Raw genomic sequence first — 18,827 nt, 5'->3', positions numbered from 1 at the left:
GTGCAGGGTCATTCGGGTGGGGGGCCCCTAGGATGCGAGGTTCTCTCTCTGCTGGGCACCAAGCTGAGACGAAGCTTCTCTTGATGACGTCATTGAGCTCGTTGTGTCTTGCATGTCAGCCCTTTGTGATTCCGCAATGCAACCCATGCAGTCCGTATTGGTCTGCTTCCACCCTGTTGCAAAAATACTTGTATTCAGTCTTAATTGGGGCACCAAGGCGGAGGGCCACAGCTACACAAAGGGATTCTGGATCTAGGCGCGTGCCTATTGCCGACATAGGTACTGCCAGGAGGAAGTTTCCTGCATGGGGGGCACCCACTGCTCACATCCTTGTCTGATGTTAAGGCGCTAAGCATGGCATCAGCTACTTTTTCCACTAGTGGGTGGTCAAAGCCGAACTGATTATGTTTTTTGTTGGCTCTATAATGATGGGTGCTGGGGCTGCAAGAGCATCCAACTGATTTTAACATTCAGTGAAAGCAGGATCAAGTATTCCTGCTGAAGCTCTCAGGGTTTCAGGTAAGATATCTCTGACGAGAAGTTTGGTAGAGCAATCTGGAAGGCTGTGCTGACACCATGGCCGCCAAGTCTTACAGGAAAGGTTGCTTGCTCCCACTGGGAGTCGTCCTATGGCAGGTTCAGGATTTTCACCAGCATGAACCTCAGAAGGGTGTCATACACATTCAACTTAGGGCTACTGTAGGATGGAGAACACCTCCTCAGATGTTTTAATTGCGGGAGTGACCCACTGGTGACACTCACACTGGTGACACTCACACTGGTGACGCTCACACTGGTGACACTCACACTGGTGACACTCACACTGGTGACACTCACACTGGTGACACTCACACTGGTGACACTCACACTGGTGACACTCACACTGGTGACACTCACACTGGTGACACTCACACTGATGACACACTGGTGACACTCACCCTGGTGACACTCCCACTGGTGACACTCACACTGGTGACACTCACACTGGTGACACTCACACTGGTGACGCTCACACTGGTGACACTCCCACTGGTGACACTCACACTGGTGACACTCACACTGGTGACACTCACACTGGTGACACTCACACTGGTGACACTCACATTGGTGATACTCACACTGGTGACACTCACACTGGTGACACTCACACTGGTGACACTCACACTGGTGACACTCACACTGGTGACACTCACATTGGTGACACTCACACTGGTGACACTCACACTGGTGACACTCACACTGGTGACACTCACACTGGTGACACTCACACTGGTGACACTCACACTGGTGACACTCACACTGGTGACACTCACACTGGTGACACTCACACTGGTGACACTCACATTGGTGATACTCACACTGGTGACACTCACACTGGTGACACTCACATTGGTGACACTCACACTGGTGACACTCACACTGGTGACACTCACACTGGTGACACTCACACTGGTGACACTCACACTGGTGACACTCACACTGGTGACACTCACACTGGTGACACTCACACTGGTGACACTCACACTGGTGACACTCACATTGGTGATACTCACACTGGTGACACTCACACTGGTGACACTCACACTGGTGACACACTGGTGACACTCACACTGGTGACACTCACACTGGTGACACTCACACTGGTGACTCCCACACTTGTGACACACTGGTGACACATTGGTGACACACACTGGCGACACACTGGTGACTCCCACACTTGTGACACACTGGTGACACATTGGTGACACACACTGGCGACACACTGGTGACACTCCGACTGGTGACACTCTGTTACGTCCATCGTCAGAGCACGGAGCAGTGAGATCAACGCCATCTGTGAGTCCGCTCCCAAAAACCTCCCACAACATGGACAACGCCATCTAGTGATGAAGGGAATATACCGGCAAGAGGCGCTAGATTCCTGTCCTAGTCGGCTTGTGAGGTAGCTGGTGCTGACCCCTAGTGAGGTGGTGTTAAGAAAAGCAGCGCCAACTGTCATAAACGGAGATATGTGTATGTGTCTAAGCCAGTAAGTAACGTTTCCTTGTGGTCCCATATAGTGTCCCAGTGTACTGATAACGTGTCTGTATTCACAGAGTCAACGTAGGGCTGCTGTGATACAAGGACAGCCAGTCTACCCCAGGCAGCCAAGGTCTCTACACCAGTCTGCTTTGAGGAAGCAGTGAGCCGCCGCCGGAAGAGAACGGAAGTGTTCTACTGTCTGCCTGTGGAGTGGCAGTGACAGGATTCGCCGTACTCAGGGCTGGCTAGTAGAAGAGACAACTTACTGTGGTGCCGAAGAGGAGAGTAACCAGCTAGTTGCACGAAGCTCCTGCCTAGGGCCCGCTACCCTAGTATCTGCAAGTGAAGTGGACCAGCAGCGCGAGGCTGATTGGTACCTGCCAGCAACAGGATGGACTGTGGTTGTGGGCCTTCACGAAGAGGCACTTAGTGTGATTGTGGTTTGGCTGGCCCGTTGTCGGAAAATCCGACACCATTTAATAATATCATACAGACAGATAATATTGTTGTGTTGTTTAAACAAGTTACCCATAGAAAATGTAAATTGTAGTGGAATTTCCGTCTATAGAAAACGGGATATCATTACCACATACTATTATAAATTCACCACCTATTATGGTGGGAATTATTCTTAAATACATTAGTCTTTGGACTTTACCATCATAAAAACCTCTCATATAAATTAACTTAATTATCAGAATTAAAATAGAGTAAATGTGACCCTTCTATCACTTACTGTCATCTGGACAATGTAGGCCAGTAGCGTCAGTTGTGAGGGAGTGGTCAGCCATTGTTATTGTACTTAGACCAGAGGCTCATGGGAGCAATTCGGCTCCTGTTAATTTTACTTGGACGAAGTGTTATGGAAACCAAAGGTGTACCATCATCAACACGCTGTCAACAAATACAAGTTAAGTGTTCTGCCAAAACCCATTTATCTATCATTTGTGGCCATTAATGTCATTAGATAGGGTCAGCCGGTTAGATCACGAGATCGCCTCATACTAAAGGTAATTAAGCCAGGTCTTTATGGTTCCTTGTACAGTGTTTTCTCTGATATAGCTGTCATATATTAGGATTCTGGCTTTATAGCTAGCGCCCTTTTGACAGGTCAAGACGAGGAAGCATGCTTTGTGTGCCAGTTACTGGGTGATGGAAGCTACCTCAAAGAGGATAATTTGGTGTCTACATCCTGGTTATACCTGGTGGACTAAGGCCTGCTGTACAATAAGATAAGGAACCTCTTCAATGTGTAGTTAATACTGTAGTTTGATTGGCTGCATATATATAAATTTAATATAAACCCCCCTAATGTGTAGAGGATCGATTTGTGAGATTATGAGATTATTGCAGAAATACAGTCCACTCATTATCATACAAATTGCTATCGAAGTATATATATTAACGTAAATATAAATTTATATAAATTAAATAAATATAAATCTCACAGGTCGGTTCCCACACCCGTGGCCAGGGTAGACTCATTGTTGTTTCCTGGTACCTGCTGAGGGTAGTACCACGGATGAGGAAACACGGTACAAGACTGCATAGAAGCTACTCCGAGTGTTTAGTGTCTTCTGAGAGAGACGTTGGTGTACATATAGTGCAGTAATACTTCCTTTTAAGAGTTTATATATATATATATATATATATATATATATATATATATATATATATATATATATATAATATACACATGGTGATGGGAAAATAATTATATATGGATAAAGTGATGAACTGATGTATTTAATGTACTTCCCCCTTTTGTTTTACTTGCATTACTGAGCTCACCCCTTGAAAGCCTCTACTAACTTGGGGCCGGATACCAGAACATAAAATACAAGAAAGGAACCCGGTTGCGTCCCATTGAGGCCGCAACATAATTGGCATCCCCAGCAGGATCTGACCTCTTGTCAAGTTCGTTTGATGGGAGTGGTGACGTAGTGCAATCCCCTGTGAATAATTCCTCTGTTTGTTACTTTTGAGAACGTTACATGTGCGGTGCTCAGTATGGTTACGTGCAGTATTGGCGAGCGTGGTGCTCAGTTGTTATAAGTGCCTAGTAAAGCGGTGAGTTAAGTGCTCGTGCACCACTTAGACGATAAAATGGCAGAAAGAGTGACTATTTAAGATCTGGACGATGTTCAGGAATTTCTGAACAAGGAGGACTGTCTTGCTAGATTGAAATATCTGGGAAAGCAAAAATTTGTGCTGGTGAGTGCCTATCTAGAGATCAAAATACATGAGAGTGATTCAAGTGTCGAAAACTTATCGAAGGTTCATAAGCACTTAAAGGCCGGGGAGAAGCAGGAAAGCGAGGCACAGAGTGTAAAGGAAAGTGAGATAGCTTCCACTGAAAAGGAAGATAAAGTTAGTGACAGTGAAAGTGATGCGGGTGAACTAAATATAAGTTTTCTAACTGTCAAAATGCGTACTTTAGAAATAAATCGTGAGATAGAGTGGAAGAAGTTAGAAATAGAACGGGAAATGAAGGAAAAGGAAATAGCGAAGGAAATAGCTTTGAAAGAGAAGGAAATGGAAATGAAACGTTTAGAATTAGAGCGAGAAAGAGAAAGAGAAGAGCGAGAAAGAGAAGAACGAAGAGAAAGAGACGAACGTGCAAGGCAAGAAAAGGAGAAGGAAAGACTACACGAGTTAGAAGTGCTACGATTAGGTGGTCGGAAGGAAACAAAGGAAACAAGTAGTTTCGATCCGGTAAGAAATATAAAGATGGTCCCTAAATTCAACGAAAAGGAAGATTCAAAGTTCTTCGCTGCCTTCAAGAAGGTTGCTGCCTCTTTGAATTGGCCAAAGGAGAATTGGGCCATCATGATACAGTCCGTCTTGACTGGGAAGGCCCAAATTGCCTACTCCACGTGATGACTCCAGTGATTACGACAAGATGAAGAAGGTAGTGCTTATGGCTTATCAGTTGGTGCCTGAAGCTTATAGGCAAAAGTTCAGGAACCTGAAGAAGACCTTGGAGTACACGTTCACCGAGTTTGCGAACATCAAGGAACGGCTTTTTTAGGAATGGTCTGCATCTCGAAAGGTGAAAACAAAAGAACAACTCGAGCAGCTCCTTTTGTTGGAGGACTTTAAAGAATGTCTATCTGGAGATCTAAAGACATATCTAGAAGAACAGCAGGTAGAGACCTTGAATGCGGCTGCCACTATGGCTGAGGAGTACATCCTAACTCATCGATCCTCTGCCAGGTATGTCCCGAAGAGTCACCCACGTCTGTTTGGCAAATCTCGTTCAGAAGAAGAGAGGCCTGTCCCACAGAGTGCTATGAAGATGACCCAAGGTAGTCCCTGAAGAACTAGTCCTAGCAGTCCACAACACAGTAGTCCAAGGAGGAACGTAGTGTGTTGGACTTGCGGGCAGAGAGGGCATGTAGCTGCTATGTGCCGAGACAGAAGAAGTAACGGCCCACATAGGGAAGTAATGCTGATGGGTTGTGTGACGCCACCAGCTGGAACCCAGCCTCTGATGACGAGTAGAGAAGGACCAGGATTGTTTACTCCTCACACTTCAGGCGGGTATGTAACGAGTGATCATACTGGTAGATCAGTTGTAGTGCTCAGAGATAGTGGAGCAGCCCAGTCCTTGATCGTGAGAGACTCGTTGCCCGAGGGAATGAGTGTTGATGGGAGACAAAAGGTTGTCCTAGTTGGGTTTTCTTTGACCCGGTACGTTGCCCCCTTAGTGCAAGTACACCTAGACTCGCCCTACTTCAGTGGCACATGTGCGTTGGCAGTAGTTGATACCCTGCCTACAGCTGGGATAGACATAGTACTAGCCAACGACTTGGCGACAGGTTGGAACTAAGATCATCTCAAGATTATGGACGAGCCAGCTGGAGCAGCAATAAGTTCTGAGGTGACAGCATGAAACATCAATACCCAGGTACAGGCAGACTTGAAATTATATAACTTGTTTAAATCTCCCTCTACCCAACAGATCGAGAGCATTCCAACAGATTCTGCCGACTCTTCTCCAGACGAGAAACATGGGGCTACAGCGACAGGAGCAACTGAGCAAGAGGAGAAGCCTTATGTACAAGCACCCACGGATACCCAAGAGTCTGGAGCGATGGCACATAAGTACTTGCGGTATGGCGAGGTACAGTGTTCACGGAACCGGCTAGAGATTCCCCAGACGTCAGAGGTATGTGAGGAATGTGCGCAGGTTCTAGTGCCCTCTTTGATCCTAGCCAGGCTAATGGATATAGCTGGCTATGGATATTACAGGCTCATGAAACTTATTCCTAAGTTAGCCAAATGTTTCTTAGCGGAATTTTGTTTTATTCTTGTGTGTGTTCTAAGGACCAGTGGACGAACCATCAGATGATGGCTCCTATGAACATCGTGAAGAGACACCTGAGATTAGAGACTTGCCCTTTGAGTATTGCAGTCGAAGAAGGGATCTGAAAGGTAATTGTTGATACAGGGAGTAGGAGAAATGTTTTTATGAGTGACTGTTCCCGACAGGTTGACACCCCCCCGCGTAAATGCTGAGTGTGGATTCGACATTATACGGAACGTTGGTCGACCTGATGGTGGAAGAGCGAATACAATCTTCAATGTACAAGCAGCCCTGTTGGGACTAGGTGTGGGCCTAGTAAGCGGTTATGCTTTAAGTACAGATTTAAAAACTATCGCTGTTACTCCAAATCATCTGTCCCATGTATTCCTGATTTCCGTCTCCCTGAAGGACTGCCAGACCGGTACAAGAAATGCCTGCTGCGACCAGCCACCAGTGGTGCCACGACACAGGGAGGTGTCGATTCACCCCATTGCCTATGATCTTCGAGTTTTCCTTGTGCCAGATTCTCCCATTAAAGCACGTTTGCAGACAGGACATCCTCGCCGCATCAACCCATTGGCAATGTGCGTCTGATTGGTTTTGTACTAACGTACTAATTTGGTTTGTTTTCCGTTGTTTTAGAAACCCAAACCAAATTCCTTTTTGGTGGGGAGGTGTTATGAACCAACCCGTTCTCGCAAATTTAATAAGTCAATATTGACTTATTAGTTGCGTGCATAGGTGACATACTAAACATAATAGTTTCCCTTGAAAAGCTTCATAGAAAACACCGACCTTACCTAACCTACTTAGTATGTTAAAAAAAGCATCTTATAGCTTCGTAATTACAATTGTTACTTAACCTATTATAGGTATAGGTTAGGTAATAATTGTAATTACGAAGCAATAAGATGCTTATCTTAACATACTAAGTAGGTTAGGTAAGGTCGGTGTTTTCTATGAAGCTTTTCAAGGGAAACTATTATGTTAAGTATGTCACCTATGCACATATTTAATAAGTCAATATTGACTTATTAAATTTGCGAGAACGGGTTGTATGAACCCAAGTCCATCGTCAGAGCATGGAGCAGTGAGATCAACGCCATCTGTGAGTCCGCTCCCAAAACCCCCCCACAACATGGACAACGCCATCTAGTGATGACGGGAATATACCGGCAAGAGGCGCCAGATTCCTGTCCTAGTCGGCTTGTTAGGTAGCTGGTGCTGACCCCTAGTGAGGTGGTGTTTAGAAAAGCAGCGCCATCTGTCAAAAACGGAGATGGGTGTATGTGTCTAAGCCAGTAAGTGACGTTTCCTAGTGGTCCCATGTAGTGTCCCAGTGTACTGATAACGTGTCTGTATTCAGAGGGTCAACGTAGGGCTGCTGTGATACAAAGACAAGCAGTCTACCCCAGGCAGCCAAGGTCTCTACACCAGTCTGCTTTGAGGAAGCAATGAGCCGCCGCCGGAAAAGAATTGAAGTGTTCTACTGTCTGCCTGTGGAGTGGCAGTGACAGGATTCGCCGTACCCGAGGCTGGCTAATAGAAGAGACAACTGACTGTGGTGCCGAAGAGGAGAGTAACCAGCGAGTTGCACGAATCTTCTGCCTAGGGCCCGCTACCCTAGTATCTGCAAGTGAAGTGGCCCAGCAGCGCGAGGCTGATTGGTGCCTGCCAGCAACAGGATGGACTGTGGTTGTGGGCCTTCACGAAGAGGCACTTAGTGAGATTGTGGTTTGGCTGGCCCGTGGCCAGGGTAGACTCATTGTTCTTTCCCGGAACCTGCTGAGGGTAGTACCACGGATGAGGAAACACGGTACAAGACTGCATCGATTGAGCTTCTCCGAGTGTTTAGTGTCTTCTGAGAGAGACGTTGGTGTACATATAGTGTAGTAATACTTCCTTTTAAGTTTTTTAAGTTAACAACGACAACAACATCTCCAAGGTTTGCCAGAGAGCAAAACGTATGCAGCCAGGAACACCTGCTCAGCCTCAAACCGCTAAACTACCTGTCTTGTTGCCGGCTCCTCGCTGATTGGCCGCCGGTCTAGCTGCAACTGCCCTCCACCCACCATACTACTTGATGTCTGGGGCCGCCACGACCTCAGTCCTCAGAATATTCAGTGCTTTCATACGGTTAACACTTCTTCCTGGTAGACTAAAGCTTAGGCTTACGTGTACTGAGAGAGGTGATAGCTTAAAGCCAATATTCCTGCACCTCTCATTTTATTGTATATTGCACAGCTTGTTATTGCTCACTTGTCTTAACGTAACTTTTCATTGTGTCATTTAATTATTCTTATTAATTTGATTGATTGATTTTATTATACGAATTTGTATGTCCATTTTATTCATGTTTTGATTTATTTAACGTAATTAAAATTCCATTGTTAAAATTTACTTGTGTTTTGTGTGTCTTCTCCTTACCTTACCACAGACGAAGTTCCAGATTTTCTATTTTTTTTTAATTCTATGTGACGAGGCCATACCCCTAGCTTTGAACAGCCAAACACCAACGCGTTACCGTCACATATTATATGGGGGCCTGTGCTAGGAGCTTCACTCAGGTACTGGTGCCAAGTGGTAATTTATGGTAAGCGTATTTAACTTTGTTAACATAGCTTGTACTATTTTTCATATTCAATTTCATTTTTTATATGGTGCGGTGTATTGTGCATTGCGAGAGTAACATATGGTGAAGGTGAGACAACTTTGGATTACGTGGTGACTGTAGGCCTCAGTCATACTCTTAATTGGTCATCTCTCCCTCCGTGTTATTACTCGTGTTTACCATCTTTGTCCCTTGGATATTTCTCATTTTGACAGATCATCATATTGGTACCCTGGTACTGTGGTCTGCCCCGGGTCAAGTGCACCCAATCTTCTGCAATCTGACTGTAGGAGGACAAAGAGGGCCATAGTTCCTCTAGCTCGAACTTTAGTTGCTGAATTGGGACCTCAGCAGCAGTTCTCGTCACCAGTTGACACCTCGCACCCCTACACGTCAGTCAGAGATGATGATACCTACAACGGTAGGGAATTAGCTTACTTTTTCAGAGCACAAAAGTTCGCTAATTCTGTAAGTATCATATTAAATTCAGTGGGAAAAACTTGCTTTATGTCCTATAGAGACTTGGCAAGGTATGCCTACATCCTTGGACTACCAATTTTACTTTTGAGGCATTTAACTGTTTCATTTGTTTTCGAAACTCTGTTTCATTTGTTAGTAGGATTTTCTTGCCCTTATCCTCTTACATGAGTACCGGGTACAAGATTTCCTGCGCCCTTGATTTAAATTAATCATTTAACATCTTGTACTTAACTTTAATTGTTAAAGATCCCACAGGATAGGTATCAGTTGCCACGTTGTCCTGTTTCTGACATTCACTATAACTGAATATTCGTGTATATTTATTTGCTAATTTCACCATGTTTCGTCTCCAAGCTTTCCGTGCAAATCCAGCAGGTGAAATAGGGACTTTAAGTCGTGCCAAGAGGACTGAATTACAAACTCTTGCACATGAGTATCAACTAGAAGTTCCCTACCAAGCCAACAAAAATGACCTACACAACCTGTTGCTGGATTACTATTTAGAGCAAGGTAAGATCGACTCTGAAACTCATGAAACTTACTATATTGCAGATAAAACTGACTTGGCAACGATGAAACTTAAACTAGAGCTGGCCAAGATTGAACGTGAGCAGCAAAGAGAAGCAGCTGCCATACGAAGGGAAGAACAAGAACGAGAAATCACCCTCAGAGAACGTGAAACTGCTTTGAGGAGAGAAGAAGAAGAACGCGAAGCTGCCTTGAGGAGAGAAGAACACGAACGTGAGGTCGCATTACTCCGTGAACGTGAACGAGTACAGCTTGAAACACTCCAGGAGCGGGAACGCGTACAGCTTGAAACCAAACAACGCGAGTTGGAGATGCAACGCGAACATGACAAGCAACAAGCGACTCTGGCTCTAGAGTGTCGTCAACGCGAAATCGCCTTGGAAACTTCACACTTCACTCAACGCCAGCAAGCTACTGCCAATCTTCCCGTCAGTTTTAATATATCACATGCAAGTAAGTTAATGCCATCCTTTGTAGAAGCAGAAGTTGATGTGTTTTTTACCACCTTTGAAACCCTTGCTAATCAACTCAGTTGGCCTGTCGACCAATGGGCCACACTTCTCAGAGTCCATCTTACAGGTAGAGCTGCAGTCACACTCAGTACTTTGGCGTCTGAGAATGACTACCAGACTCTGAAACAAGCAGTGTTGGACGCCTACCTCCTTTCCACGGAAAGTTATAGAAGGAAATTCCGTGACCACCTGAAGGCAAGTACCACTACCTTCCTCGAGTTTGCTAATACAAAACGGAGATATTTCATGAAATGGCTGGAAGCAGCACATGTCTCTACTTTTACAGAACTCGTCAACCTGATGCTTGTTGAAGAATTCTTGAGACGTGTGCCGCCTCCTGTCCGCCTCTACTTAGCAGATAAAGAAGAAACCGACTACCTGAAGTGTGCTAAGTCAGCTGACACTTACAGCCTCATCCACCGGCTGACACCCGAACCATCCTCCAGTAAGAAGTCGTGGTACAGTTACGAGAAAGTGAGCCCCGATCAAGCTGGTTCGCAACTGTACTGCAAGTATTGTAGACTCTATGGACATACCATAGACAAGTGTGGTAAGTCTCAATACAAGGGAACCACTGACCCACAGAAACCCAAACCAACTCCTCCTAAGTCCAGTAAGCCTGTGATGAATGTTGGTGTTAATGTTAATGATCTTTCTCTTTTCAGTAACCACCTGTACACTGGAACTGTCTCTGCCAACGGTTCAAATCCAGAGGGACGTTTCAAATTGAAGATCTTGAGGGACACAGCGGCTCTTCAATCGATCATCTTGAAGTCGGCTGTGCCCAACATCGTCTACACCGGAGAAACTGTCTTCATCACTGACCTCACTGCTACCACTCCATACCCTCTCGCCAGAGTCCACCTGGATTGTCCCTACGTGAACGGAGAAGTCCAAGTCGCCGTCAGGGAAAAGCCTTTTCCCATGCCTGGAGTGCAACTTCTCCTAGGCAACGACTTGGCAGAAGACCTGCAACCGACCAACCTGATCGTCATGGACAAACCCCAGGTGTGTAACTCTGTGCCAAGTAACCCTATTCTAGCGTATGTTCCAGCAGAGGTTCAAGAGAGTGATGAAGTTTCTCCTCCGGTTCTCGTGACCACCCGTGCACAAGCCGCACGTCCACAGCCAGCTGACTCTACTGCTACCGCTGTCCCTCAAGACCCTCAGAAACTACCCCCGAATCTGACCAAGTTGGAGTTCCGTAAGTTGCAGAGGGAAGATCTTACTTTAACACCATTGTTTTTCCAGGCTGAGACTCAACCCGACAGTATTCCTGGGTTCTTCCTAGAGAACGACTTGCTCTACCGCAGATATAGACCCAGTAAACTGAAGGAGGAGGACGATTGGGCCAACATCGAACAACTTGTGATTCCTACCAGCCTGCGGCCCACTATTCTACACCTGGCCCACGGAGCACTCTCCCACTACGGCTTCAATAAGACTTACCATGGAATTCGTCAAGACTACTACTGGCCAGGTATGGTAAATAGCGTCAAACAGTACGTAAAACAGTGTCATACATGTCAGATGGCAGGCAAACCGAACATCTCCATTCCCAGAGCGCCACTGATTCCCATACAGGTGCCTGCGGAACCTTTCCACAGACTCATAATAGACTGTGTTGGTCCTTTACCTCGGACCAGTTCAGGTAACGCCTACATCCTAACCATCCTGTGTCCTACCACCAGATTTCCCATAGCAGTTCCAGTGAAGAACATTACGGCTGCTACGGTTGTAAAACATCTATTGAAAATCTTCACTCAATACGGATTTCCCAGGGAGATTCAGAGCGACTGTGGTACCAACTTCACCAGTGACCTCTTCAAAAGGACACTGGAGGAGTTCAACATCAAACAGGTATTGTCCAGCCCCTATCATCCTGCTTCACAGGGTTCTCTTGAACGTAGTCATCAGACTATCAAAGCACTCTTGAAAAAGTTTTGTAGTGAAACCTCTAAGGATTGGGATAAGCAAATCGACCTTATAATGTGTATTTACAGAAGTCTCCCCAATGAGTCCCTAGGAGTATCTCCTTATGAGATGCTCTACGGCCGTAAGTGCCGTACTCCCCTTAAGGCTTTCAAAGACTCTCTCAGAGATGCCACCTTCAGTGAGAATCAGAATGTGCCCCAGTTTCTTCAAAACCTTCAACACATTCTAGAGAGAGTCCACCGTTTTGCCCATGATAATTTATTGAAAGCCCAGGAGAGAATGAAGACTCATTACGACCAGACCAGCAAAGTAAGAAAATTTAAGCCAGGAGACTTCATTCTAGCATACTTCCCTATCCCAGGTTCACCTTTACAAAACAGGTTTTCAGGACCCTACCGCGTCAAAGAGTGCAGAAATAACAACAACTACGTCATAGAGACTCCAGATAGGCGGCGGAAGACCCAGCTGTGCCACGTCAACCTCCTGAAGCAATATAATGGTACTCCTCCCACTGTCCTAATTAACTATTCCACCTTCACAGAACCCTACATCCACAGTGAGACCTTCCCAGCTTCTCCTCCCGAAAGCACTGACAAGGAGTCAGCGCTTTCTAATTCCGAAATCCTTAATGATCTTCCCAAATACTTTCAGGATAATCATAGTGCACCTCTTGTCAAGATCTTCAGAGAACATCAGGAGTTGTTCTGAGATGACCCCCAAGAGTGTAATGTTACCCAGCACGACATCCAACTGCTCCCCGACACCCGGCCGATTCGTCAACCCTTCTACCGAATCAGCCCGAGCAAAAAGAAGGAAGTCATGCGTGCTGAGGTGCAGTACCTCTTGGATCATGGACTGGCTACACCTTGTGAGTCCCCTTGGGCCTCACCTTGTATCTTGGTGCCCAAACCCCAAGGTAAGGTGCGGTTATGTACGGACTATCGTAAACTGAACAATGTAACTGTCAAGGATGCTTACCCCTTGCCAAGGATAGATGACATCCTTGATGCCATTGGTAGTGCCCAGTACTTGTCCCAAGTGGACTTGCTTAAGGGGTACTATCAAGTGTGTCTAACGGAGCGCGCTAAAGAGATATCTGCCTTCATCACTCCTTTTGGACTTTTCAGATATGAACGCCTTCCTTTCGGACTATGTAATGCCCCGGCCACCTTTCAGAGAGCTGTCAACCGTGTCATCCAGGGCCTGGATAACACATACGCCTACCTGGACGATATCGTCGTAGCCTCCAACACCTGGAGTGAACATCTGCTCCAGCTGCGACGTCTGTTCTCCAAGCTCCTAACAGCCGGCCTCACCATCAACCTGGGCAAGTCCACCTTCGCGAAAGGTAAAGTGCGTTATCTGGGTCATGTTATTGGGAGTGGCAGCGTAGCTCCGTTAGACTCACACACTCAAGCCATCCAACAGTATCCACAGCCTACCACCAGGAAGCAGCTCCTGCGCTTCCTTGGTCTTGCCTCCTACTACCGTAGGTTTGTGAAGAATTTCAGTACAGTCGCCACACCTCTAATTCTATTAACCAGTCCCAAGCAACGGTATAATTGGACCATGCAGCAAACCGTTGCTTTCGAACAACTCAAATTCCTCCTCTGTTCTAATCCCATTCTCGCCTCACCAGATATCACCAAGCCTTTCGTCCTTCATGTCGACGCCAGTGGTACCGGCGTTGGTGGTGTCCTGATGCAACAACGAGGCGAGGAGGTTCTACCTGTCAGCTACTACAGCTACAAATTGAAACCACATCAGAGGAACTACAGCACTATTGAAAAGGAGCTACTATCCATCGTCCTGAACCTCCAACACTTCGCTCCGTACCTACAAGGCGCCAGGTCTACAACCATCTTCTCAGACCACAACCCTCTCCGCTTCCTACATCAAGCCCAATTTACCAACCAGCGTCTTCTACGATGGGCTTTGTATTTACAAGATTTCAACCTGGAGATCCGCTATATCAAGGGTTCTGACAACACCATAGCCGATGCCCTCTCCAGAGTTTATGAAGTAGAAGCGACTTCATCCATTACTCCACCACATAACGACGTACTTCTTCCAGAACCGCAGGCTTCGGGGGAGAGTTGTGACGATAATCTCCTTCAAGAGATTGAGCCTGCTCTTCCCTCCACAAATACGTCGTTACAAATATATAAAACTACTATGGAAGAAATGTCCAACAACGACAACAACATCTCCAAGGTTTGCCAGAGAGCAAAACGTATGCAGCCAGGAACACCTGCTCAGCCTCAAACCGCCAAACTACCTGTCTTGTTGCCGGCTCCTCGCTGATTGGCCGCCGGTCTAGCTGCAACTGCCCTCCACCCACCATACTACTTGATGTCTGGGGCCGCCACGACCTCAGTCCTCAGAATATTCAGTGCTTTCATACGGTTAACACTTCTTCCTGGTAGACTAAAGCTTAGGCTTACGTGTACTGAGAGAGGTGATAGCTTAAAGCCAATATTCCTGCACCTCTCATTTTATTGTATATTGCACAGCTTGTTATTGCTCACTTGTCTTAACGTAACTTTTCATTGTGTCATTTAATTATTCTTATTATTTTGATTGATTGATTTTATTATACGAATTTGTATGTCCATTTTATTCATGTTTTGATTTATTTAACGTAATTAAAATTCCATTGTTAAAATTTACTTGTGTTTTGTGTGTCTTCTCCTTACCTTACCACAGACGAAGTTCCAGATTTTCTATTTTTTTTTAATTCTATGTGACGAGGCCATACCCCTAGCTTTGAACAGCCGAACACCAACGCGTTACCGTCACAATATATATATATATATATATATATATATATATATATATATATATATATATATATATATATATATATATATATATTGTGATGGGAAAATAATTATATATGGATAAAGTGATGAACTGTTGTATTTAATGTGCCTCCCCCTATGTTTTACTTGCATTACTGAGCTCACCCCTTGAAAGCCTCTACTAACTTGGGGCCGGATACCAGAACGTAAAATACAAGAAAAGAACCCGGTTGCGTCCCATTGAGGTCGTAACACACTCCCACTGGTGACACTCCCACTGGTGAAACACTGGTGACACTCCTACTGGTAACACACTGGTGACACTCCCACTGGTGAAACACTGGTGACACTCCCACTGGTGACACTCCCACTGGTGAAACACTGGTGACACTCCTACTGGTAACACACTGGTGACACTCCCACTGGTGACACTCCCACTGGTGACACACTGGTGACACTCCCACTGGTGACACTCCCACTGGTGAAACACTGGTGACACTCCCACAAGTGAAACACTGGTGACACTCACACTGGTGACACACTGGGGACACTCCCACTGGTGACACACTGGTGACACACTGGTGACACTCACACTGGTGACACTCCCACTGGTGAAACACTGGTGACACTCACACTGGTGAAACACTGGTGACACTCCCACTGGTGAAACACTGGTGACACTCACACTGGTGAAACACTGGTGACACTCCCACTGGTGAAACACTGGTGACACTCACACTGGTGACACTCACACTGGTGACACTCACACTGGTGAAACACTGGTGACACTCCCACTGGTGACACACTGGTGACACACTGGTGACACTCACACTGGTGACACACTGGTGACACACTGGTGACACTCACACTGGTGACACTCACACTGGTGACACACTGGTGACACTCACACTGGTGACACTCACACTGGTGACACACTGGTGACACTCACACTGGTGACACTCACACTGGTGACACACTGGTGACACTCCCACTGGTGACACTCCCACTGGTAACACACTGGTGACACTCCCACTGATGACACTCCCACTGGTGACACACTGGTAGCACACTGGTGACACTCCCACTGGTGACACACTGGTGACACACTGGTGACACACTGGTGACACTCCCACTGGTGAAACACTGGTGACACTCCCACTGGTGAAACACTGGTGACACTCCCACTGGTGACACTCCCACTGGTGACACACTGGTGACACTCACACTGGTGACACTCCCACTGGTGACACACTGGTGACACTCACACTGGTGACACTCCCACTGGTGACACTCCCACTGGTGACACACTGGTGACACTCACACTGGTGACACTCCCACTGGTGACACACTGGTGACACACTGGTAGCACACTGGTGACACTCCCACTGGTGACACACTGGTGACACACTGGTGACACACTGGTGACACTCCCACTGGTGAAACACTGGTGACACTCCCACTGGTGACACTCCCACTGGTGACACTCACACTGGTGACACACTGGGGACACTCCCACCAGTGACACACTGGTGACACACTGGTGACACTCACACTGGTGACACACTGGTGACACTCCCACTGGTGAAACACTGGTGACACTCCCACTGGTGACACACTGGTGACACACACTGGTGACGCACTGGGGACACTCCCACTGGTGACACACTGGTGACACACTGGTCACACTCACACTGGTGACACACTGGTGACACTCCCACTGGTGACACACTGGTGACACTCCCACTGGTGACACTCCCACTGGTGACACACTGGTGACACACTGATGACACTCTGGTGACACACTGGTGACACACTGGTGACACACTGATGACACACTGGTGATACTCCCACTAGTGACACACTGGTAACACACTGGTGACACTCCCACTGGTGACACATTGGTGACACTCTCACTGGTGACACACTGGTGATACACTGGTGACACACTGGTGACACTCCCACTGGTGACACTACCACTGGTGACACTCCCACTGGTGACACATTGGTGACACTCTCACTGGTGACACACTGGTGAAACACTGGTGACACACTGGTGACACTCTCACTGGTGACACACTGGTGACACTCCCACTGGTGACACACTAGTAACACATTGGTGACACTCCCACTGGTGACCCACTGGTAACACACTGGTGACACTCCCACTGGTGACACACTGGTGACGCTCCCACTGGTGACACACTGGTGACACTAACACTGGTGACACACTGGTGACACTCTCACTGGTGACACACTGGTGACACTCCCACTGGTGACACACTGGTGACACTCACACTGGTGACACTCCCACTGGTGACACTCCCACTGGTGACACACTTGTGACACACTGGTGACACTCCCACTGGTGACACACTGGTGACACACTGGTGACACTCTCACTGGTGACACACTGGTGACACTCCCACTGGTGACACTGGTGACACACTGGTGACACACTGGTGACACTCCCACTGATGACACTCCCACTGGTGACACACTGGTGACACTCCCACTGGTGACACACTGGTGACACACTGGTGACACTCACACTGGTGACACTCACACTGGTGACACTCACACTGGTGACACACAGGTGACACACTGGTGACACACAGGTGACACACTTGTGACACACTGGTAACAAACTGGTGAAACTCACACTAGTGACACACTGGTGACACTCACACTGGTGACACTCACACTGGCGACACACCGGTGACACACTATCACTGGTGACACACACACACACTACCACTGGTGACACACACACACACTACCACTGGTGACACACACACACACCACCACTGGTGACACACACACACTACCACTGGTGACACACACACACACTACCACTGGTGACACACACACACACCACCACTGGTGACACACACACCACCACTGGTGACACACACACCACCACTGGTGACACACACACACTACCACTGGTGACACACACACACACTACCACTGGTGACACACACACACACTACCACTGGTGACACACACACACTACCACTGGTGACACACACACACACTACCACTGGAGACACACACATTACCACTGGTGACACACTCCCACTGGTGACACACACATTACCACTGGTGACACACACTACCATTGGTGACACACACACTACCACTGGTGAGACACACTCACTACCACTGGTGACACACACACACACTACCACTGGTGACACACACATTACCACTGGTGACACACACACTACCACTGGTGACACACACACACACCACCACTGGTGACACACACACACACCACCACTGGTGACTCACACACTACCACTGGTGACACACACACACACTACCACTGGTGACACACACATTACCACTGGTGACACACACACTACCACTGGTGACACACACACACACCACCACTGGTGACACACATTACCACTGGTGACACACACACTACCACTGGTGACACACACACACACCACCACTGGTGACACACACACACACTACCACTGGTGACACACACACCACCACTGGTGACACACACATTACCACTGGTGACACACACACACACCACCACTGGTGACACACACATTACCACTGGTGACACACACACACACTACCACTGGTGAGACACACACACACTACCACTGGTGACA

The 18,827-nt window shown here is 47.2% G+C and overlaps 1 protein-coding gene across 1 annotated transcript in view; it reads left to right on the top strand.

Annotated features, from left to right (window-relative positions):
- The window catches only part of LOC138366130 (calponin homology domain-containing protein DDB_G0272472-like), a 55,079-nt gene that overhangs the window by 16,101 nt on the left and 20,151 nt on the right, over window positions 1–18,827 (top strand). Inside the window, exons 4-7 of the mRNA XM_069326872.1 lie at window positions 4,171–4,809; window positions 5,987–6,193; window positions 6,440–6,459; window positions 6,517–6,910. Of these exons, the coding sequence (XP_069182973.1) occupies window positions 4,171–4,809; window positions 5,987–6,193; window positions 6,440–6,459; window positions 6,517–6,910 (1,260 nt within the window). The remainder of the gene's footprint in view (window positions 1–4,170; window positions 4,810–5,986; window positions 6,194–6,439; window positions 6,460–6,516; window positions 6,911–18,827) is intronic.

The sequence above is a fragment of the Procambarus clarkii genome, chromosome 18, assembly GCF_040958095.1.
Source record: "Procambarus clarkii isolate CNS0578487 chromosome 18, FALCON_Pclarkii_2.0, whole genome shotgun sequence".
In the NCBI taxonomy this organism is placed as follows: domain Eukaryota; kingdom Metazoa; phylum Arthropoda; class Malacostraca; order Decapoda; family Cambaridae; genus Procambarus; species Procambarus clarkii.
Note: the sequence above shows the minus strand (reverse complement) of the source record. Positions and strands in the feature narration are given on the sequence as shown.